The 24,748-nt window shown below is 40.2% G+C and overlaps 1 protein-coding gene across 3 annotated transcripts; it reads right to left on the bottom strand.

The window, feature by feature from the left end:
- Positions 1-415: 415 nt before the first annotated feature.
- On the bottom strand, positions 416-24,360 carry pikfyve (phosphoinositide kinase, FYVE finger containing). 3 transcript variants are annotated; one of them, XM_062432303.1, is made up of 44 exons: positions 24,317-24,360; positions 23,762-23,781; positions 22,036-22,235; positions 18,760-18,933; positions 17,044-17,153; positions 16,714-16,885; positions 16,371-16,578; positions 15,399-15,425; positions 15,100-15,189; positions 14,859-15,015; positions 14,517-14,674; positions 13,669-13,780; positions 13,339-13,486; positions 13,077-13,241; positions 12,587-12,649; positions 12,338-12,467; positions 11,928-12,108; positions 11,705-11,779; positions 11,414-11,521; positions 11,191-11,331; positions 10,899-11,025; positions 9,588-10,438; positions 9,103-9,501; positions 8,699-8,799; positions 8,541-8,612; positions 8,194-8,365; positions 7,716-7,894; positions 7,256-7,369; positions 6,892-7,000; positions 6,656-6,810; positions 6,462-6,564; positions 5,637-5,694; positions 5,416-5,547; positions 5,198-5,318; positions 4,833-4,928; positions 4,649-4,729; positions 4,216-4,319; positions 4,082-4,132; positions 3,800-3,976; positions 3,275-3,378; positions 3,055-3,183; positions 1,998-2,259; positions 1,837-1,911; positions 416-978 (listed from the first exon to the last, which is right to left on the bottom strand). In XM_062432303.1, the coding sequence occupies exons 3-44, from the start codon at positions 22,217-22,219 to the stop codon at positions 863-865; spliced, it is 6,291 nt and encodes a 2,096-aa protein (XP_062288287.1). In that variant the 5' UTR covers positions 22,220-22,235; positions 23,762-23,781; positions 24,317-24,360; the 3' UTR covers positions 416-862. The 3 variants fall into 3 exon arrangements, with proteins under 3 accessions (XP_062288287.1, XP_062288286.1, XP_062288288.1); XM_062432302.1 differs by lacking the exons at positions 23,762-23,781; positions 24,317-24,360 and having other exon boundaries at positions 4,082-4,141; positions 4,228-4,319; positions 22,036-22,346; XM_062432304.1 differs by lacking the exons at positions 15,399-15,425; positions 23,762-23,781; positions 24,317-24,360 and having other exon boundaries at positions 4,082-4,141; positions 4,228-4,319; positions 22,036-22,346.
- Between the last annotated feature and the right edge of the window lie 388 nt (positions 24,361-24,748).

Genomic DNA, 24,748 nt, shown 5'->3' with positions numbered 1-24,748 from the left:
CTTTTTTTGCTTGTGTGGAAATCAATTTACTCATTTACTCGCAGCCTTTAAACAGACGACAAACTGAGGGAAAAAAAATCCCCTGTGACTTTGAAACCAAGAGAGGAAAGTCATCACGTGGCAGGTTTGAAGTATTTTGGTTATTTGTTTTTAAAATGCAGAAAAATGTCAAAGTTCTGCCATCATTTCAATTGGAATGTAAAGTATGCAGCTTTAGTAGGCTCCTGCAGTTAGCAATTACTGTCATTATTGATGGATCCAGCAATTATTTATGTGATATGAATTCTATCTTATCAGTGATCAAAATTCATGTTCAAAGTTTCAACACTAGCTTTTACACTCATCCAAATCTTTGATATACACGTTTTCCCTCATTATCACAAAAAAAACAGGTAACGGCTTTGCAAAATCCATGTTAATAATATTTTAATAGTTACATAATCTCTGTACATTTACAAACTTTAAATTACATGAATTAGTTTGTTCACCAAACTATAAGCACAAGATTCAGTCAGGATCTTTTTTGAAATAGTTGGCACTAATAAAATAACAAACACGTCAGGAATCCAGAGGGATGTAATAGAATTTGAGTCCCCAGTGATAAAAACTGATTTAACTAGTTTAAACAATGCCACAGTTGCAGAGCGGCACTGCTATATATGGAATGATACTGTGCTGTATACTGCTCAGGCTTTAGCCCGCATGATAATCAAATATTTACAACATCCAGTGTGCTTGTGGGTCTCAAGTAGGATAAAAAACCTCTCGCATACTGAGGCCTCGTTCCAGGAAACTGATTTCTGTGCATAGAAAGTCCTGTGTTTCTGTTCTGTATGACTGCACTTGGATATGAACGTGTTGCTCAGCAGTTGATACCCAGGCCGGTCCAGTGGTCAGGTACCATCAGGAAGTACTTGTCCATGGCCTCGCAGAAGCGAGCTCTGTACAGCTCTGGAGAAACAACGGTGGGCATCTTCCCTGGAGACACAACACAGACACAGCACAGTGTTACAGACAGAAAGCTATCAGAGCATCATATTCTGCTGTGTTTGAAGAATTCTGAACACTTCTAAAAAAATCTTAAATAATCTGATGAGTGTATATGTGGACAGATAAGTAGATAATAACGGCATAAATGTTCATAGGCTGCATTATGTATAATATTATTAGCCACTAGGGCTGGGCGATATGGACAAAATCAAGTATCACAATATTTTTGACCAAATACCTCGATATCGATATTGCAACAATAATGTAGAGATGACTCTTGCTGCTTTCACAAAATATTTGCACAATTACATTTTTGATAAATAATCATTGGTAATGTGGATACAGTATCGCAGCATTTAAAATCAGGAAAAGAAACACTGATGACATATCACAATATTACAATATCCAAAATCTAAGACGATATCTAGTCTCATATCACGATATCTATATAATATCGATATATTGCCCAGCCCTATTAGCCACAGATACAAGCATGTCTGAAATATATCAATCAAGTTCCATTTGGGACACTTGTTTTTTTTATTTCAAGTTAATAATCTTGATATATTTAATTCAATTTGCAGCAAAGTTTCCTGTTTGACAATAAAGTTTGTCAAACAGGAAACTTGAGGGCAGCAGAAACAAGCTTGAGGGAAAATATTTGGCTTATTTGCTGCTTATTACTTCAGTGTGTTCATGAGGTCGTCACTAACTTCAGTCATTTGGTGCAGAGTAGGTATGAGAACAGTGAGTGTGTGAGGGGAACTGCAGAGTTGGGTGATAATTCTCAGTGTGTTCTGTTACAAACTCAATGTAGAGAAGAGTGCAAGCTTGATAACGACTCACCTTGACCTCCCAGGATTCCAGTGGATTTAACGACCATCTCCAGTCTCTTGTCCCAGGTAAATGTCCTGATATAATCTAGAATGAGCAGAGGGAAAAGTGTTGTAAAAACCACATCATCAGGGAACTGATCAAACACATACTGAGTCCCGACGTCTTCTCACCTATAATCCCGACCACGAGCTGGTCGGTGGCATCGTCTCGCCCCACCAGCAGGGAGTAGTCGATGATGAGGTGACTGGAGAGGAAGTAGGCGTCGCTGTGGATGGCGGCTCGGAGGATGGCCTTGCAGTGGGAGCGGATGTACAGCGGGTTGTCGTGGATCAGCTTCAAAAGGTTCTCGTCCAGCAGAACCACCTCGCAGCTTTCCTTCCCCGAGTCCGTCTTCACGTTACGGTTTCTCAGAGATCCTTTGAGGTCGAACACCTGCATGGGGAGACGACACAGCTGAGGACAGCACAGGAAATCTGCACAGCTCACTAACTTCACTGAGGATGTTTTCATAGTGATGAGAAAGACGAAGAAATATTACACATTTGAAAAAAAGAGTACATGAAAATGGAGTTGTGAAAATCCTTAAAACGTGCTGCTTTCAAACTGGAACACAAAGAAAACTGAGACTTTTAAAACAACTTAAATGTATTTAAGGTATTCATTTAACTTTTTTAGGAAAAATGCTTATTCGCTTCCATGCAGAGAGCCTGGTTAGTGGAATATTTCTTGGCCGGACTCAGTGTCTCTTTGGAGTCTTGTCGTCCATGTAAAGTTGCCAGGCAACCAGGTAAGAGCACATAACCCTTTGTAAAACTACAACATGATATTTTTACGCTTTAGTCTTGGTGTGGATTAAATAAACGTGTTAGTAAATGAGCTTTAGAGGTGCAGGTAGGCAGATTTTAGTACCTACGGACAACATTTCAGGTTCCAGTCTTTGTGCTAAACTAAGCTAGTTCCTGGTGGTAGCTTCATATTTATGGTACAAACAAAATAGTTGGACAAAGTTCTCATCTAAGTCTCAGCAAGAAAGCAAATAAGCAGATTTCTGATGAACTATTTCTGTAGAAGTTTAACTTTGAGTTTAATGTTAAGTAAAAATGTTAAGTTAAATGTATATATTTCAGTCTTTCTAATCATAACTGACAAACTTACACTCACACATGAGTCTTCTCTAACGTGTAAGGTGTTGTAGTTTTATTCAGCTGCAGTGTCTGTGAGACTAACCTGTGCCATCTTGCGTCCATAGAAAAGGTTTTCCATCACAAGCAGATCCAGTTTCTTCTCCATGTTGTTCTGAGAGTTCTTGTAACCAATCCGGTAGACGCCCAGGATCTTTGCCAGCGCAGTCGGCCTCTGTGGTACAAAAAATAGTCGTTTAATAAAAATGCAGGTAGTAAACCTAAAAATAGAGACCGTTCTAGAGAGGTTTCTTCATGATGCGTACTTTCTGCTGCACGGCTCCGGTGATGTAAGTGAAGTAGTGAGGGGCGAAGTCCAGGAAAGACTGGACCTCCAGTCTGGGCATCTGCTTCAGGATGAACCGGTCATCTGACAGGACACAAGAGGAGACAGAAGGGTTCCATGATCAAATATGATGCTTTAATAGATTATTATGACTTTGCAAAATGCCTCATTTTTAAAGATTTGTGTTTAGCAATGATTTGGTGACATTCATCTATGAGCTTTTATCAATCAAACTTTGTTTATAGAGCACCTTTCATACAGGTTAAAGTAGTTTAAAGTGTTTCACAGTCGATTGACAAGCTGATAATAAGACAGAACTAGTGTAGACCAAGGATAATATATAGAAAAGGAACAAATAGAAAGTAAGAATGATAAAAATGACTGAGGATTTAAAATACAAATCTAAAATAAAATAAAATATAAATAAAAAGGGAGAATAGGAGAAAAAGGTTAACTAAAAATCTAAAAGGTAAAATAGATATACAAAAAAAAAAAAGATAACAACCTTCTGTTGCGTAGAAAACAGCTCCTGACTTGCCACCACGAGCTTGCCAGTTGACACAGTGTGAAAGAGAGCGAACGAAATCGTCCTCCGTGCTCTCCATGATCTCCTCGCGCATCTTGTGAAACTCCTCGGCGTAGTAGATCCGACAGTAGAACTTGGCGTTGGCGTCTGAGAATTCTACACATTCGGCAGGAGGCGACAGTGAGGTCAGTAAGCTTTGATGGATTTAGTGAACTCTATTTACATTCAAGAAACGTGACGGTTACAACTTTTAACACTCACGTAGCTCGATGTGCGGATTCTGGGTCTGTTTTTTCTGTTTATCTGTTAAGTCTGCATCCTCTGCACAAAACAAGAAAGAAGTGTGAAGCATTTCATCTACGTGTTTGAAATTCTCAGTGATGTAGCCGGTGGACCTGAACACTTACTGAGTGGATCGTCCATGCTGCTGCGGCTCTGCTGGGAGGAGGCCGACTCACTGGGCCTGGCGGGGCTGCTCTTTGCTCTACTCTCTCCGGCACTGACCAGAGACAGAAAAACAACACATTTTACACATAACGGAAATTAACTCAACGCATTATTTATCTCTATTTTGATTAGTCAGTGAAAGTTTTTTTTTAAAATAAAAAAGTTCTGGCTGTGGTCAATTTCAAACTTTACATGGCTGAAATATTGTATTCCTTCTCTGCTTTGTTGATTTCACAGCTCATATGCAGCTAAAATCCACAAAAAAAAAAACTATGTGAAACAAGTTTGCATTTAAATGATCCATGGGTGCAAGATATATCTCTCAATTTCTATCTGTAGGACACATCAGAATTCAACAATACTCCAGATATTCCTGCGTACCTGTTGACCTGTGGAGTCTCGTCTCCTCCTGAGTGAGACACTTTGGACAAATCATCCAGTGCTGTTTTATACTCCTTACAGCTAAAAAACCAAAAAAAAATCCACAATGTTTTACAGTGTTAATAGCACATTTATAAAAGCTTCATTCTGATGCTGAGACAGACAGACAGAGGCAGGAGGTCACCTGAGAGCGAAGGCTATGATGGAGCTCGGCTCTTTCTCGCACACTGCGATGGGTACGCGCTCATGTTCGTACATAAGGTAGTGCTTGTCAGGCTCACTGAAAAAACAAAGATCACAACACGGTCAGGTACAAATCATTACAGCCTGTGGTGTAAGCATGTTATCTTGTTTTTTTTAAAAATTGATCTCCACTAGAATACAGTGTGAGGTACAGCAACAGATATTGGCTTCAAACCTTATTATGTTTTGTGCTGACTGAAAAGGGTCTGTAGCAATGAGTGTTAGACTAAAAGCAGATTCATGTTCTTTTAAAATAAAGTGCTACAGAACTAATTTGATTTAACTCCATGTGGCTGCACTACTTACAAAGGGAAGGGGATGGGGTTGTAGCTGTTGCCAGGCAGGAAGTTAGCCAGGATGGCCTTCATGGTTGATTTCTCCTTCACCTGACTGTCAGTGGAGCCCAGTAAGTGTCCGTCAAATACATCTGACAACAAGCAAAACACAGAAGTTACAAAGCAGGGTTTAGATTAGAGAAATGTGTGTGTGTGAGTGTTTGTGTGTGTGTGTGTGTATGTGCATACCCTCTGGGATGCTGAGAGAGTCCTGCTCGGTGATGGGGTGGTTGGGGGTGACTGGTTCAGCTCCAGGTTCCGCTGGGGACGGCAGCAGGGAGGAGGAGGAGGTTGAAGATAGCGTGGTGAGGTGACGGTCGTCTGTAGGTGAAAACGGGATCAGGATCAAAATACAGTTCAGTGTGTCACAGCAAACCGGGAAGAACTGAGTTCAGAGACGGCTGACTCACCTTTCTCACCATTCTGGACCACAGGAGAGGGGTTACGGGGGGAGGAATCCAAAGCACTCTATTGAAACAAAACCCCCAAACAAAACAGGCAGGTTACCAAAAAGATGACATAATCATTTGAATAATAGCAGGTGGGTTTTGTTTAGGTAGTTACATGAACTGTTCTAACCTAAATACTGTCAAATCCACACACTACCTTACTCATATTAAAAGGCATTGGTAATACCAGATGATACTTTCTGATAGTTTTTTTGTATTGAGAAGATACACAGTCTTTATAATTAGAGCATAAATGTGCCTAAATTTAATAAAAGGTCAAATATCCAGCTGTGGAAACAGACTTAATTTGACTTCTAAAGGCTATTTAATGTTAGTGTTAGTTTACGTTAGACACTGAATTATATTATTTTGAATACAAGGACACATCAATATGTCTAATATGTTGTAATATGTATCTCTTTTAGTGTTCATATGTATGTTTACTGTGTATTTACTGTTCATGTGCAATACTGGGATTACCTGCTGTGGTAACACAAGAATTTCCCAATTTGGGATCAATAAAGCACATCTCTGTGTCTCTTTATCTAACTATCTATCAATTCATTAACACGTTCTGCTGTCACATCAATATTTTCTCTTTCTGCTGTCTTTGTTCTCAACACACACACACATGTAAAAAGCAAAGTATAAACCAGTTATATGTCTCTAATCCTGCACCCTGATTATGGAAACAATATGTGTTGTTTAAATGGTGTTGAGGAAGTCAGGTTACTATAAAAATGTTGACGGTAACTCAGCTACTCAACACATGGAGATGTTACTGACCTTGCTGTCTGTAACATCAGTGGTGGTCTGTCGGTGCCTGCCTGGGCTGGGAGGGACAGACAGACGCTTCCTGCCTTTCTCCTGCTGGAACAAGTCTTGCAGCCTGGGAGGAAGAGAAGAAGTAAGAAAAGTTAAGAGCCTGGTGATGAAGACTCCTCTTTAATATTAAAAAAAGAATAAGCTTTGACTCTGACCTGCCATTCCAGGACTGCAACATCTCACATAGACCCTGTTTCTTTAGCACCAGTGACTCCAGAACAGCCTGGAGCTGCTGAGGAGAATCCAGACCGCAGGCCTGCAGTCGTGCCTGAAGCTTTTCGATCCAGCTGCGTAGCTCTGCTTCCTCCATCTACGCACAGAAACAACACGGTGACCCTTCACACTACAGGTGTACCCAGAAAATAAGACAAACTCGCAGAGAGTAACATACATCTTTCTGAGCGAAGAGGTCCTCCATCTTCTCCTCTCGCGTCTTACTGAAGGTGTCGGTCTTGAGGGAGGTGAGGCGGTCGTCTATGGCCAAGTACACCTGAGTCACTCTGAGGAGAGAGATGAGTGGATGTGGTCAGGTGATCAACCTCTGAATAAAGATCATTTATCAACCACTTCATCCTTTGGATCAGACTCAGTTACCAACAGACTGAGAACCATATAACATTCATAGACTACTTAAACCTCTTCTTTACACCTATATGTGGCCTATAATGTTCTCTTTTCTTTTTAACCCAGTTATTAATGGCCTGAAGATTCTACTTGTCAATGTATATAAAAGAATGACTTTGGTATTCACTTACTTTTGAGAGAAGTCCTTCAGGTCCTGCTGCAGGTTGGTTTTAGAAGGTCCCAGGTTCCTGATGAAGATCTTGGGACGAGGAAGACAAATCTCCAACAACCTTACGGAGGTGTAGCTGAGGAAGAGAAGCAAGACGAATTTATAAAAGTACCATGTTTCAAACAAAGAGTCAGTGAATGGATGGATAGAGTCTATATTTGCACATGAAAGAGTAGCTGATGACACAAACCAGCACGACTGTTTCTAGAGAACTCTCAATGTAAATGCTTTATATTTTTGCGTGTATTGCTTATTATTTTACTCAAATATGCTCTTTGTTGTAATACTTTACTGCTTCATTGTAGTCTTCATGCATCACTCTGCTATAACCCTGTTTTTCCACAGCTAACGTTACATTTCCTCTAGTCTAGTTCAGAATTAGGTGAATATGGGACTGAAGGACAAATTGAGAGCCGACCAACCTGAAGGAAGCCACCATCTGATTGTATGAGAAGTACTGGTGGTAGTCTTTGTGGATGGAGTGTCCGCAGGGTTCGGCATTTGCCCTCCTGGTGTACTGGTGGCCGTAGAAGCGCAGCTCCAGGTACTTGGCGAAAGACATTGACCACGAGTCATTGGACAGAGGCACCACGGGCGTCACCTACAAAAGGGGAAACAATTTAGGGGAACAGGGCAAAACACCAAAAAATTTAAAAATTTAATGTCAAATATAAAAGTTCTTTTAGTAGAATAAGATTTAAAAAATGAAAGTAGAAAGTTTAAAATGAAGCCATAAAATTACATTAAATACACAAAATGAATAAAACAACATTAAAAAACCCCAATTATTTGCGAATGAAAAGGAAAAGCTTCAAACAAACTAAGCAAAGTATCTAAATTTATACTAAGCAACATTACATTTGTCATGTTTACTGTAATTCAACATTCATCGTTACTGACCTGTTTGCAGATGCGGCACCAGGAGTAGTTGAGGATTGTGTGCTGATAACCAGGCACGGGGGAGTCCAGCTCCTTCAACACGATCTGCACACAGCCGCTGCCGTGCACGAACCGCCGGATGTGATGAACCATGGGAGTCTCGCAGAACATGCTGGGGCACTGGTAAGAAGGCCTGGAGAAAACACACACGCAGACGTACACGCACCCATTAGTAAAGCTGAACGGGAGGCTTACATTTAAAACCAAATAACATTTACTAATTCCCATTAGCTTCCATTTAGCAACTAAGTTTCTCTCTGATACTGAATCTCATCAAACACATTTCAAACACACTACTTTTGTCTCACCTAAAACAATATCTCTCCAAGAACACACCGAGTGAGAGGTCGTTTTTGCCGTAGAACTCCATGGTGACGATCCTGTTGACATCAAAGGCAATGATTACGAATGTATTTAAAAAGACAGCTATGATTTAATATTGATCTACTCCATGAGAAGGGTTTACCATGGGCTGACGCAGGGGTTGGGTGCGTTGCTGGACTGAGTTGATGAACTGCTGAACAGCACACACAGCCTCTGATGATTGACAGGAGTCAGACAGTCCAGCTGAGGACAACAACCGACAAACAAAAACAGGTCAAAAAGTTACAAAGTGCAGTCACAGGGAGTCACAGTGCCTGCATCAGCACATCACACTAGTTTAATATGAGGGAACACAGGTGACTTATTGAGACTTTAATCACTTAAAAGTGGCACATTTGGGGAAGAATGAGGAAATCAGGTGTTGCAGGTGTTGTAATTGTTGTAGTTGTAGTCTCCACAAAATTATTGATAGATTATTACATTTGTTATCAGCTCCTATACACTGATGAACAAAATGAATCCACTAATAAATGTGCCATCGCTCACCTTGGGGGCCCAACTCATATCGTTCTGTTTGCTTGGCTTTTCCTCTTCGCTGTCAGCCTTCACCGGCAGTTTGACTGGTGCGTCCACTGTCCTGCCGCTGACAGGAGCTGGGGCACTGGCGCTACCGAAGGGGTCAGCGGCCTCCCTCTGCCGGATGCGACCCCCCTTCGCTCTGTACTCTGCCAGCATCTTGGCGAGATCATGGCTGCTGGTCAGCTGCTCGACAATGCGGGTGCTGGTAAGGCTGTGGCAAGGCAGGACATCGATCAGCTTCTGTGGTACGCTGCCGTTGGTCTGACCGCTGGCCAGGGAGGAGGGTGCGGAGTCTTTGAGGAGCTGCCGCTTTCTTCGCCCATCCAGCTCCTTAAAGTCCTTGTTCAGGAGAGGGGATAGATAGACCTGCAGGACAGGAAAAGGCACAGATGCTGAAAATAAATCTAGAAATCTCAGAAAGATCGCCTGTTTGGTTGAAAAAACAAAGCTACCTGTTCGGGGAAGTAATCTCTGCTTGGGCAGTGCATGCCAGCGGGGGTGAGAAGGAACGGCTCTTTGAATGTGATGAAGGGAGAAATGCACAGGATGATGTCCTTAAGCTCCTGCTTGAAGACAGCAGAGATGGACTTGAGGCGGTCATCAGTTGAATCCACCTGCTCTGCCACAAACAGACCTGTATCATCCTGCAGAGGGTCTCGAAACCTCGGGGTAGGCGTTTCTGAACCTTCCCCATCCTCCATACTTAGTGAATCCCCCGTCTCCCCCAGAGATGTTCTGACCAAAGTGTCTGACGACATCTCCTCGTCTTCTTCCAATAGGAACGGTGGAGAGACTGACAGAGGAGGGGCGGGAGGGCTGGAAAATGGCGAGGAGGTCGTTGTCTCTGCGTTTCCAGCCTCCTCGGTTTGGACAGTGGATTTTGGGCTCAGTTCGGTCTGGGTGCCGTCTATCTCTCCGCTTTTGGACGAAGAGTCAGAGGGAAGCCCCTCATCGTCAGGTTGGCCTCTGGGTGCAGCATCTTCAGTCCCAAGTGCTGCAGGTTTGTACTGACTCTCTCCATTTGTCTCTTTCTCTCCTCTCTTCTCTCCATGTGCCACCTCCTCCTCTGCAGAGGCGCCCTCCAGCAGGCAGGGGAAGGAGGTGCTTTGGGCTAAGCTGGGGGGCATGGCGAACTCGTCCATGAGGAAGGAGATCTCCAGCTGGGAGTGGTATGCCACGCACACCATCAGCATGATGATCTCCTTCACTCTCGCCAGCTCGTACTCTGAAGCACCACGCAGCTTGATGGAGCATCCGAGGTAAGCAGGGCAGCCCTCAAAGAACATCAGAGTCTTCACATCGTCTGGAAAGACAGACAAAGAGATTACAGGATCTATTCTACAAGGTGAAGAAATCACAGCATTTATCATCAAGATTGAGATTGTGAGTAGAGATGCACCGATACAGATATATATGGTGTGTGTAACGTTATCGGATATCGTTGGATACGGACTCATATAGCTGGATTGGGTATTGGTGCCAATAGGACAATCAACAGTTTTTTTTAATTCAGTAAATTTATAGTTAAAGTTAGGATAGCAATATTTAAGTCAAGCCTGGTTTTGCCTTATACATAAAAGAATGATCCCAGTCTTTTCCACACAGTGAGGCATAAAGCATATTAATTATTATTTAACATTGGTATCAGATTGGTACTCAGTACTGGCTGATACCCAAAGCACAGATGTCGGTATTGGTATCCTGATTGAAAAAGCTGGATCGGTGCATCCCTAATTTTGAGAGAGTGGAGATGTTCTGCTCACTGTTAGCCAAAGTGAAGGGCTGCATGTAGAACTTATGGCAGGTCCCGAGCCGAGGTTTTGTGAGGAGCTGGTCCATGGACATTACCAGGTCACCCTGGGTCATACGACTCACCCTGTCCAAGACTTGCTAAATTGACAAGAAAGGAAAATAAAAGTCAGTGGAAGAACCACGTTGATGATGTAGAAACCATGATTCAACTAAATTATTCAAATAAAATTCAAAACAGTTACACTTGATTTAATAGATTTGTATTGTGTCTGGATGAGGTATATGAATCGATGCTACACTGACCGGTTTAACATTGATGACCAGTGTGATACCGTGCTCTAGCAGCATGTCCTGAGCAATACGAGACACTGTCTTTTCCACCAACACCAGGTTTGGACGGACGTCCACTATGCGCTGAACATAGTTCTTTAGAAACTCTCTTTCCTGAAAGAAAGACAAAGTAAGAAATTAGAAGATTGTTCTATCTATTATCCATCATTAACTGCAGTGAGAGTGGCTTACTGACCTGTAGCACAATGGGATCGATGCAGGTAAACTTGGTCTCCTCCCTGTACAGATACTCTATGGAGCACTTCAGCAGCAGAATCTTAGGGTTCTTGATGTAGGGATTCATCTGATTACAGGTGACACAAGTTTCAGGTTTTCAGTTAAATACTTCTAACATTTATGTCACAATAACTAAGCCAACAATTATGGACACAATAAAAATGATCAGCATCCACATTAACTCATTTTTAACTTTTGAAGTTTTTTAAAATAACTTTTTATATAATAAAAAAAATCTATTAAGACCTACCTTCTTGTGAGCAATGTTCTTGGTGCATATGAACCCGTTTACCATAGTTGAATCAAACTTCCTCCCTCCAGAAATCTGAATCACAAACAGAGACTTAGTTACAAGTCTTAAACTAAATGTCTTCATCTGTTTCCCAAATATTATGTTTCCTATGTACAATTAAATGAAAATGTAAAAAATGTAGCGTATGACTCTAGTTCTATTTGATGAGGTGCTTCTCAACCTTCTTGATGTGGACCAGCTGGCGGATGTCCATGTCGTCATCACAGTTCCGAACATCGGGTCGTACTGTTTGGACCACCTGTCGAACCACAGGGACGATGATGTCCCGCCAGGACAGCGACAGAGATTCACTGTAGAGCAGCTGCTGCAGCAGCGCCATCATGTGGCTGTGGTTGGCTGAGCTGAGTGAAAAGAGGCAGAGAGGCAGATGGTTAGATATGGAAAAAAAAAACGTCACTCCCATGTAGTAATGTTACAAAAAGGTACTGTAATGTTCTATAACATACTATAGGTACTATAACGTTAGAAGTACTCATTGCTAAATAAATCAACTAATATTAATCAACAACTATTCTGACTATTCTATGTATAATCATACTGGACACAAACAGTTGCAGCATCTCCACTCACAGCAGTCTCTCCATGGCTTTCTTCTCTCCGTTCTCCTCTCGGAGTTGGTCCAGCGAGCTGTGGTGCCAACCCAGCGGAGTGAACAGCATCTCTTTAGCTTTTTCCTCCACACGACGATTGAACAGAGACTCTGCAACATCACGGAACACCAGATGAGAAACATGCAGCTTGTTTGCTAAGCCAGATAGGCAATAATATTTTAACTTGATTAATGTTGATCAAATCAACAAGGAAGTGCTGAATTCCTACCCTTGATGAAGGCATCACTTATGACAATATTCTGTCCTCCATCCTCAGAAACAAGGAATTCAGCTAAAAGAGGAAAGAGGGAGAGAGGAAGTGAACAGCTGGTGACATACAGAGCATCTGACAAGTATTGGAAACTAAATACAATAAAGAATCTGTGACAAGACTGATAAATTGTTGTTCCCTCAGTCTGTAAGCAGTTTAATAGAGCTGGGATAAAAAGATGTTTTAGCTAATCATTGGTGTGAAATTAAGTTTTTAACTGTCAACAAAGGTGCCTCTAATAAGTATCATCATGAATGGGTGATATTTTTATTTTAACTTAAGCTAATTAGGATCACTGTAGATATTCGTTTTCAAATCTGACATTAAAGAGAAGCGTTCTTTCTGTTTAACTCAGAAAAAGCTAAAAATTACAATCAACTGCATGTATTGAACATAAAACTAGACTTAAACATTTCTGAGATAGAACGTGCGTTGAAGGTTTCTGTACCTTTCTGCTCAGTGGCAGTAGGCACATGTGGATACTTGGATTGTTTCTTGATGTGGAAGTTGACATTGTTTTGCTCCATGTTGAGGTTGATGGAGGCGGCTGAGTCACTGTCCACCACTGACTGGAAGCTGCTGACGGACGTCCTCTTGCTGGGGCTGGCGGAGTCTGGACAGAAAGACGGATCAGTAATCCAAGCATGCAAAGTATGGCTACAAGTGTAAAAATAAAGCTTTTTCCGAAGCATCAGACACTCAGTACATACTCGGCATGGTGTACTCAGCTTCATCTGCGAGCTGCTCGGTGTCACTGTCATCAAACTTGATGTCCTTGAACCACGACGGCTCTGAATGTCCCTCCAGGGAGTTGACACTATCGCTGTCTGGAGATGGTGTTTCTGAGAACTCTGTACTCTACAGACCAGACAGAGAGACATCACGGCGTCAGCACTTTTCACTTCAATGAAATAATCAATTGTTGAAGCTTGCATGTGATACGCCTGCTGTGTTGCCAAAAGAGCCTGTTGCATCAATCAATATCAGAACATTATGGACAGGCTTGTGTTGTAGTTTACTTGTCAATATTGGGTTGTTACCTGGAGGGGGCGGTAGAGAGCGTACTCGTCCCTGAATAGCTGGTCGTGGTGGGTGACACAGTCCAGCCAGCGACCGTCCACCAATGCCTGGCCTATAGCGATAGCCTGGGCCCTGCAACACAGAAACATCAAGATCAGCTTAACAGTTTATCAAAGGAAAAAAAAAAAAAGCAATGCTTTATTAACATAGAAGTAAGTGGAAAAGTAAACACACAATTATAGACAGCTATGTAACGAAGAAGTATTGTCGAAGTAAAAATGGTAATTCACTTGCAGCAGCCTCTTAAATGTGAATATTTGCTGAGGAATATTTTGGGATTTTAGCAACATGCCAACTTGTGCTTTAATGAAGTCTTGATGGGTCTTTTTCACTATTGTCTGACATTTTCAAGGCCCGATGATTCATCCATTCATCCAGAATCATTGGCAGATTAATTGATTATGATAAAAACACTAGTTGCATCCCTGGTTGCCTAGGCTGCATAGCCTTTAGTGAATCACCAAAGATAGTCCCTCAAGAAAAAACCCAAGATCAGTATGTGCCAGATTAGAATGAAACCATGTAACCAAGATTATATTCAAATTTCAACATTATTATATGCATTTCTGAAAATTCACACAACTAGATTTATTCTTTACTATATTTATACTTCTAGAAGTCTCATCTATTTGAGAGCATTTTACAAAATGATCAAAAAACTGAGTCAAAATTCAAATACGTAACCATGATGGCAAGCCCGTGTGCCGCTCTCTGTATAGAAAAACAGCAGCTCGGCCAACACAACAATTCTCTCTTAAGATCAATAATACTTTGGAGAATGTAAAAGAAGACGTTTGCTCATTGAGACCTGGTGGAGATGGTGCCGTTCCTCAGCAGCCAGTTGACAAGCTCCTTTCCCACGATGCAGTTGGGGTAAGTCCTCAGCCAGTACCTGTGGTCCTGGAACTCCATCCCTGTGCTGTTGTGGCAGATTTTCTTCCACAATTCCTTAAGCTGGGATGAATCCTGCAAGATATGAAGTATGTATGTCAGTATTTAATAATGACTGATGTTTACCTGCTTTATGTTTTTGTCCTATTTTAATACTGGATTATGGTGAATGGCATAAGGGGATAAGTGCAAATGAATAAAAAAAAAAACCCCAACATATTCTAAACAAGGAAATGAGTGAAAAGACTAAAGCAGCCACCAGCAGGATCTTCCTCTCTTCTTCACTGTGGTCCAACTTGGTGCCGCTCTTGGTCCCTGACATGGCTCGGCTGGTCGGTGGGCTGACTGAGCTGTCGTAAGAAGGCCCCATGGAGGATCCAGAGCGGTCCAGCGTTAGGTTGGTCACACTGGCGGACCTGTTTCATGACACAAACAAGGAATTTCACGTCACATTGCTTCTGACCGGAATTCACTATGCTGAACTCAGAGCAATGACTGACCTCTTCCGAGCAGGAGACTTTCCTACGTCTTCTTGTAGTGTTGTCAGTCTGGAAGAAAGGCCACTGTTCTGAGGCTCCTGGTGAATCATGCTAATGAAGACACACACATAAACACACACACACCTGTTGTGATCTTTACACGTCCTCTTCGTCATTTAAGCCAGTGTCATTTACCAGCAGTGAATTTGAGCATGCAGAAGACTATTTCTTTACAGAGCTAGACGGCATTAGTCTTTACTCAAAGACAGCTAAAGCTGAGACAGATGTGAAAAATGAATAAAACAAACAGCAAGACTCACGTCTTTCTCATCCCAATAGGAGTTTTTCTATGCCAGGGGAAAGAGAGAGGAAAATATGTTCTGTTTGAGGCAGGTCGACAGAGAAAACAAGCAGCGAGCACACCGATTCAAAAGCTGTTATCGTCGCTCAGACAGCATAAACAAGCATGGGGGTTATAAAATGCATGCGTTGTTGGACAATCCCTTCGACAAAGATGCCCTTTTAACATTCATTTCAACCATTTGTCTGTTTTGTGAATGGATAATAAAATCTCTAAAAAAAAAAAATTCAATTAATAATTTGTTAAAAGTAACTTGAAGAGGAAGATTAGATCAGATCCTTGTGCCCGAATGGTCATGCTTCACTAAAGCTATGTTATCTAAAATAGATGCTTCCTCTTTTCTCTTTTAAAGTTATTAATTCATTGGAGTCAGTTTTCTGCTCTGGATTAATGTTTGCAGGCGAGCCTTTCAGGTCACAAGTTGCAAAGCTGAGTCTTACATCTTGCTGCAACGGTCCTACTTTACAGCTATCACAAGCTCCCTTCACAACAAAGAATAGTCATATAGATATCCTATATTTAACATGCCATAATATGATTCCAATTCATGAGACTTTACCATGCACAGGCTACAGTACACACAAAGCTTACATAGATGTATTAAATGGCAGAAAATCAAGATAGAAATATAGCAAGCACAGATGGAGGAGGCTGGAAAAAAACCAGGTCAGTGAATTTCCATCGTAAATAAAACCACTACAACACCACAAAACAAGTGTTGACTGCATATGAAACCAGAGCCAACACTGAAGGCATCATGCCATATGCCTTCTTTATAATTACATTTGGGCAAAATCAAACTGGAAATCAAAACAAAGTTACATTCAGTCTAAATATACTCGTCACTTGAAAATTACAACAGTTTTCATGACTTCATCTGGCTCAGTGTTTCTGTGTGTGTGTGTGTGTGTGTGTGTGTGTGTGTGTTCACCTCTGCCAGGTCAGGTCTTCCTCGAGGAAGATGTTCCTGCTGGCCTTACGCCCACCCACAGGTGTCCGTGGCTCGCTGGGCTCCAACACACACACGGAGCAGGGAGAGTCCGACAAGGCGCTCAGGTCCTCTCCAATGGAGCCCGAGTCAGCTGAGTGAGCGTAACTTAGTGCTATCTTACGGCAGTATGTACAGGCTCGTAGGTCTCCTATGTACAGAGGAGAGGAAATAGTGATAAGGAAAAGAGGAAACAAAACAATTAAGGTTAATTAGAAGGTTACTGAAGCGTTTTCTGCTTTATATTACGCCACATTCATACCTATGTCTCTAGAATGCCATTTACCTGTGTAGCCCATGAACTTTCCAGGGATTTCCTGGTTGCAGCAGCGACTGCAGAAGATCTGGCCGCACAGTCTGCAGTGGTGTCGCCGGCGGAAGGTGGTGAACTTCTCATTACAGTCGTAACACTCCTTACACTGACTGTCTGGCATCCAGTACTGCTTCAGATCGCTGTCCTACACAGGGACAAACACAGCACACTTCTTTTATCTACAAAGTGCTACTGCATGGTTTCAGCTTGTGGTCAAAGGCCATGACTCCAAATATATATTATTTTCTTAATTTTCCCTGCAATAGTTAGTTACTGCAGTCAAAACAGAGTGAGTATGAATACCTGGCTCTTTCCCTCCATGATTTCCTTCAGTCTCTTCAGTGCAGTGCGAAGTTGCACAGCTGTGCGAGGGTCATGGTTGCTCAGAGCTGCATCCGATTTCCTGCTGCCATCTACAAGCACGCGTGTAGACACAAACACACAGGGTACAAATGAATACCACAAATGTTCCATCGTACTTTAAAATCCATCCTGCTGCATTGTCAAATATGCCTTTTTAAAAAAAAATCAAAGCTCAGTTGGCTTATCATAGCATTAAACATGACAGCTATTTGACAATGCACTACAACACCTTAGGAATTACTTCCTTAAAAGTTTAAAAATGTGGATTAAATAACACATGATGCAGTCAATTAAAGAAAAACTAGTTAAGATCAACAAAAACATGTTTAATATAAATGTTAGCTGGTAAACCATTCATGACAAACATCATTCCCAATATTAGTACCGAGAGGAAAATATTAGGGCAAACCAAAGACCAATAGGAAGCGCTTCACTGAAAATGCAAATATCAAACGCACACACGCATACACACAGACACACTTGCATGCACTCACACACACACATAACAGTTTGTGTAAAGGCCATTCTTTCAAACCGAGTTGTTACAGTCAAGCTAAAAGCATCTTTAGTAAAAACCACACAGTGCAGAAGACCCCTCACCTGGCCAATCCACTGTAATCAGAAAAGACATGAGAACGGATGTTACAGCCTTTCAAATAACATGCATTCATCTCTCTCATGTTTTTCAATCCCCAAAACACCATCTATCTTTTGTTGTTTTCAAGTCTGCTCTGTCTGTCCATTAGCAGATTCTACTGAACAGTAAAATGAATTAGATGAAACTCAATTATCCTGCCTGTTCTCCTCATTTTAAAACAACAGACTTTGTCTATGTTAGGGAGAACATGTGGAATAGTAACATATTCAAATTGGATGATTTTCTTGCAAGAAATACTAACTTGACAACTACTCCTATTGTAAAATATGACAGAACCACGACCGCATGAAAATACAACAGAATGTGGTACAATCCTCTTTTAACAAAATAACAAAATAACTATAACAATAACTATTTCAGAGTGTCCCGAACATGTGAAGGAGATATTAAATGAGATAAAGTTTAATATAAGACACTGTTCACAATGTTATCAGCAGCCTCTGATTAATTGAATCACTACAAGACAGAGGCTGATAATGCAATCAACAAATATGAGACTCAAATAAGGACATAAGTTGGTTCTAATGAGTCAAATGTATAGATGACATTGTTAATACCAGCTGAAATATATACAGATGTTTTATAATTACGTTAACCTCCAAACTAGTCATAGTATGTAGTTCTGTACAGCTGTGAAGTGGAAAAAACTGCACATACTGCAAAACAGAGGTATTTTAAAGACTAGTTAAAGACACGTTTTAACCACATTCAGGATATGTGAATGATGGATTTTAACACCTTGACTATAAATTATGTACACAATATACATATAAGCCTATTTAAAGATCTGCAAAAATTTGCAATGAGTATTTTCAGAGCGTGTCTTACCCCAACAGCTGAAAATGTTGTTGAAGCCAGAGAAACAGCAGTTGTTATGTTATACATTATACCTCGTGGGAAAGACTATCCATCACAAACCTGAGACAAATTTGCTATCTGATGAAACACACACAAGCCTCAAATAGCACCATCCGTACTCTGTGTGTGCGTGTTTTTACCGGAGACGTTGGAGGTACGTCGGAGGTGGTCGGGATGTTGTTTCCGGAGTGTCCTGGAGCCGCCGTACAGGGAGTGAGAAGGACTGGAGGACCAGCTGCTTCTCTCTGTTTGAGGAGAAGGGGACGGCACATCTGGCTTCTCTGACACTGTTGCTGAGGGAGGACGTCCCTCCTCTACACACACATACAGAAGGAGAGAGGGGGGGGGGGCATAGTTAACAGGACTTTTCAAAATCAGTTATCTTATTCAGGGGGCAGCAAAATACAAAAGAGATAAATTGATTCCATATTATCGACATGTGTTAAGTTTTCATACATTTCTAAAAAGCTCTTACATCTAATCAATAGTTCACACTTTACTTCTTCAGCTTTTACATAAAACACAATGAAAACAAAGAAGCTGGACTCACAGTTTGTGGGGATGGTGTTCTCATAATTCAGTTTATTGTTTATCTGCTATAATCAGATTAAAGTCAAGTTGTGACTAAATTCTAATATTGCAGTTTATTGTACTTTCAAAATCTATAACTGTGTAAGTGAAAACAGTTTGACTTACTGGGATTAACATTGGTTTAACTTTTTATCATGTGATTTTGAAAAAAATATCCAGTTACAGTCATATTAATTGTGCTGATATTTCCCACCCCTATGTAACATAAAAGAAGATTTCTAACATCAGTGCTGAAATGATCAGTGCAATAATCAATATACAATTAAATAAACTATCTTTTTAAAAATTGTATTCAACATTAAGGTTGGTTAACAATGAAAAATACATAACATTTGCTAGTTTTCAGCATCTTAAATAAAGCTGCAGCTACAAGCTAAATAAAACTGATTATGAAATAATCCTTTTAGTTATTTTCCAAGCAAAAATGTGAAACCTTCACTTTTCAAATGTGAGAATTTACTGTTTTTCTTTCCCACTAGTAGAGTTTTGGACTATTGGTCAATTAAAAATTAAATTCAATTAAATTTTATGATTAAAACGATAAATCAAGAAAAGAATCAGCAGATTAGTTCGATTAAGGAAGTAACTGTTAATTAAAACACTATTCTCAAATGTGAAGAATTCTTTGTTTCTACTCCCTGCTTGTCATTTTCTTATATTTTACATTTCTCACACAAAATATGCAATTTCAAGACATTTATTTGCACCATGTTTAAGTTGTGATGTCAATTTGTAACTTACTCTTTGTTTTTATTGCTAAACAACGCTAACCAATTAAAGTAAAAAAGAGGTAAACTGTTAGGAAAAATGATAGTTAGCTGCTGGTTTACTGAAGAAAAAAACAATGATTTAATCAAAGATGTTTAAATTACACAAATACTGTACAGCAGGCAGCAAATCTCACCTTTATTTGTGTAAAGAAAACTAAGATTTGGATTATTTCACAACAGACTGACTAATCTTGTAATCTCATCTATTTAGAAAAAGTCTGGTAGGTTTGCAACATTCGGGTCTCTGCTGCTGTGAGTGAGGGGAGGGCTGTCGTGCAGAGACCAGGCGGGACTGCAGATAACTGCGTCATGTGGCTCACTGGTTCCTGGCACTGGTCCAGGGAGGCGACGTCTATCACATGACCTCACAAGACCAAGGCTAATTGCCCTAACTGTTGCAAAAGAGCACTCATGACAGGTTTATACATACTGTAATGTTTGATGTGTTTCTTACAGATTTATTACACTTTGTTTACAGAAGACTTCAGTAAAAAATAACAAAGTATAACATCACATAAAGATTTAAATGTTTCAAACAGCTTTTAAAATATGGGGTTTTTTTTCTTCATAAGAAGATTAACAAACATACCACTGTACTCTGACTCACTGGCATAACTTTCAGTTCCACAGATATTATGCATGGTCACTTTCCACTGACCATCAAGCATCAGAAATTAAGGTCAAAGGCTTCTTTTTATGTGGATTTTATAATATATTAACTCTGTTCCAAACATGACACTAACGCATTAACCCCCCCTTATATGTTCAGATTATAGCTCAACTTCTACCAAATGGTCTGAAAATGTAACATATAACTGAAAAACTGACCCATACATCAACACTGAATCTAACAGCAAGCCTCTAAAGATGATATATTCAGGCTGCATCACGTGAATCATTACAGCTTCACTGGCACCTTGTCAGGATGAATCCCTCTGAAATACTTCTCATCACTCCTTGTACACAACTGATTATGTACATACATATACTGTTTTGTATGTGTAAGTTATCCTTCATGTCATCAATGTAGTGGAGAAATAATATTCATTATATACATACTGATAAGACACCACCTGTGAGGCCTTGTTATGTCTTAGAAGAATGGGCTGATTCTCAGAGAAGTATGGGATGAGCCCGAAAAAGATTATAACTTTGGTTCTGTTTCTTTATACAGGCAGTTCTGTTCTCTGTACAATACCTTACGTGTACTGTGTGCTGAACTCATCTTGTACAAGATATTAAAATACTAGTTTGTGATTTAAATTTGTTTTCTGGACTCATGATTATCTCTCTCGCCCTTAATTAAGGAAATCTCCATAACATCAATTAGACGCTTTCAATTTTTTTGGAGATTTTGTGGAAATTGCGACACAACTTGATTGCTTCTTTTTCTTTTTTTTTTTTACCGACTTGCCACCATAGATTTCCAAAATATATTTTATTTTGGAAAGTGTGAGTCTTCGGCCTCAATGCACATTATGCAGACATCTGCTGGAGACTCCTGACTAGGCTAGGAAACTTAATAATTATATTAATAATCAACAATTCAGGAGCAGAGAGTACTGTACATCTTAACACTGTTCTCACTAATTCTTGTCTGTTTGTAAATAAAGTAAGGCCAATATTATGTAGATCTCGATACTTATTCTTAGTTCTTGGTATAAAGTAAAGGCCAAAACTACGTAGATCTCAAAATTGTGATATATATATATCTGACCAAAATGAGCTTCTTTAAACACATCAGCCATGGTCATATATTTATTTTAAAAATTACTTACATTGAACCTCTTGTTTTACTGTTGGTTTGACTACATAGGACATGATCTGTCCATTATCTTCACACTTAATACAAACCCAGTGAAAAGAATGGAAGTGAACCTCAGGGGCGTTAACCTCGCAGAACATTGGTCTGTAATTTATAACTTCATCTAGATGATTGCACTCTGAGGAACACAATTTCGTTCCACTGTATGCAGTCAATAGATATGGTTGAAATGACAAATTGATAAACTTGAACTTGAACTTGAATACTCATGTTAGATGTGCATCCCTGACCTTTGTTGTTGAAACGAAACAGGCTGACGAACGAGCTGTACGCCGAGCGGAGGGGAGGCTCATCCTGCTCCGGGGTGAGTGGTTTGAAGTGGGTCAGGTGGGAGGGGCTTGTAGGCGAGATGACAGGCGGCTCGACGCTCCAGTCCGTCGAGGAGGAGGACGAGGACTTGTCATCAGCAGCCATGTCGCTGCTACTCCTGCTAGAGAGGCAACAACACATCGTAAGCATGTGTAACTGATGGACCATAAATGGCGTGCAGGTTCCTTAATCAAGCTCTTAGCATTAAGATGTGGTCTGCGGTATGAATCAGTCATGGTAATCAGCTAGATCAACAAGGACTGTATTTTCATATGTACACTTTCACAACCAGGAGCATGAAATGACTTTCATCTACTCTGCTCTAATAGCAGACGCTGCTGGTCATGCTCAGTGGCAGCAGTTTGTTTGTCTGTTTCTAGGAACTTCATTTGCATCAACACTATCAAAAACAGCTCAGAACAGCACTCAACCCTCTACTTCCCCTGTGGACCAAAACCATTAATACTTACATATGCATTTCATCTTAAATATCCTTTCTCTGACTACAGTGTATCAAAATATACAGAACTGTAGTGATTAGTTGATTAGACAGATAGTTAGTTACCAAACATTAAATTAATGACCAACTATTTTGATAGCTTCTCAAATGTGAATATGATCTCCTTTGTATGATAGTTAACTGGATATCTATTTGTCAGGGCAATACAAGACATTTAAAGATGTCATCATGGACTCTGGGAAACACTGATGGATATGTTTCACTATTTTATGACATTTTATAGCCCAAACAACTAATGGATTTATAAAAAGAAAATAATCAATTTGAGCCCTAGTTAAATATAAGGTGGGCTCAATCTCTTATTCCTGCCTTTACATCTTTATGTACAACACAATATATAGGCCTAATAAAACCATACCAGCTGAAGTAAGTATGTGGTAAACAGCAATAACTAGATAGTGGCTGCACAGTTGAAGCAAAGCAAGAGAATTACGTTAAATGTAGGGGGCTTCATTGCTAACTACATCATTAGTGAATAAACAGAGCCGCAGGCATTTTAGACTTATAAGCTCACTCGAGAACGTCGATGGTACAGGGTAACTGAGTCATGTGTGACTTATCTTTGTCTGCCTTGAAAGAAAAACCACGATGGAAATAAGTTATCTTCTAACTTTACTATGTTTTCTTTGACATTTTAAATATACATGCATTTGTTGCAGTGAATGACATATTATATATACATTTGTTTTGATGTCAAATCTCAAATAAAGTAAATCAAGAAAACTCCTGACCATTACAAAATCTTCAAAATGACAGACAATGAACTGTAATAACCACTGTTTCATTAATTCAAGCATTACAGGAAGCCAGCATTTTAGCACAGCCTGTTGAATGATCTTTAATGTTTCAAATAACAACAACCTTTCCAAGCTTTACAATAGATCAGTCTGAGTTTGATGTTCACGATGAGATCTGTGTGTGTGATTTTGAAATAACCCTCAACAGGAAACATGTTTCAGTTAGCTAACATTAGAAAGTTGTGACATATTTTTTTTTTAAATGAACATACTGTTGCTACAATCTCGATCTGTCCTGTTAGATTTATATCTGACTTGTCCGACAGACGAACTATATCTCATGAGATGACCGTATATAGAGCAGGAATACCGTTTCAAATCTAGACTTACCCTTTGAAGAAAGCTACAGACTTTGAGATCATGTGTAAAGGAAATAGCAGAAGTGTCTCATCATGTGATCAAAACAGGCCGGAGCTTCACTTGTGTGTACTGACAGCTCAGCACCAATCCCTGCTCATTATCATGGACGTTCACGCACACCAGATAATTTTGCCTTAATTAGGTGGATAACTTGATTACAGTTCCTATAGTGCCATAATCATTTTACAAGCGGGTGTTGCTTAACTTCATCAGCCAACTGGTTTGTAAGCTAGCAGCTATAGCAGCTGGAGCCAGTTAAATACGCTTATATAGCACCATGAGATATTCAACACCGACTGAATTCTGTCTTTTTTTATAAATAATGATTGCCTTATTAACAGCTTCAGTTGGGAGCAACTCAAAACACAAACTAGGCAGGTTCAATATTGCGGTAGCTCAAGCTAAAGCTGATATTAGCCTCCTATGCTAACTAGCCGGTTGTGGTTGCAATAACCTTGTTTTGGAGCAGCTGACACACACACTATGACTGAACTGCCGTGACAGCATAACAAAAAAGTGATTTACCCGTTTATTTATGGGTTCGACATCACTGTTTGAAGCAGTCCAGCTTGTAAGACATCAGTAAAACCAGATGTATTAGATTAGAAACGACTCCCGCACAGCCCTGACGAGTCAAACCTGCACAACAGCCGACAAGACATCAACAGCAGAGCACACACTCACAAACATCGATTGAATCATTAAAAGCGTCTTTAAACAGAAGTCGGGAGTCTATATAAAACGGCGGAAGACGTTTTCCTCGCAGTAATAACTCCTCCTGTTCATATTAGCTGCATCAGATTTCCCTCTTTGTGTGGTGGAAGTATTGTAACAAAAGGAGGAACTTTGACAGCAAAACTTGTATGATATTGAAATATATCTACTTGATTTGACTCATCTCAACAGCTGATGATTCTTAATAGCCACAGGTAAACTCTTAAATATATTTTTGCACAG

Source organism: Scomber scombrus, chromosome 13, assembly GCF_963691925.1.
Source record: "Scomber scombrus chromosome 13, fScoSco1.1, whole genome shotgun sequence".
Classification (NCBI taxonomy): domain Eukaryota; kingdom Metazoa; phylum Chordata; class Actinopteri; order Scombriformes; family Scombridae; genus Scomber; species Scomber scombrus.
The sequence above is the reverse complement of the archived record's forward strand: the minus strand, read 5'-3'. Positions and strand labels throughout refer to the sequence as shown.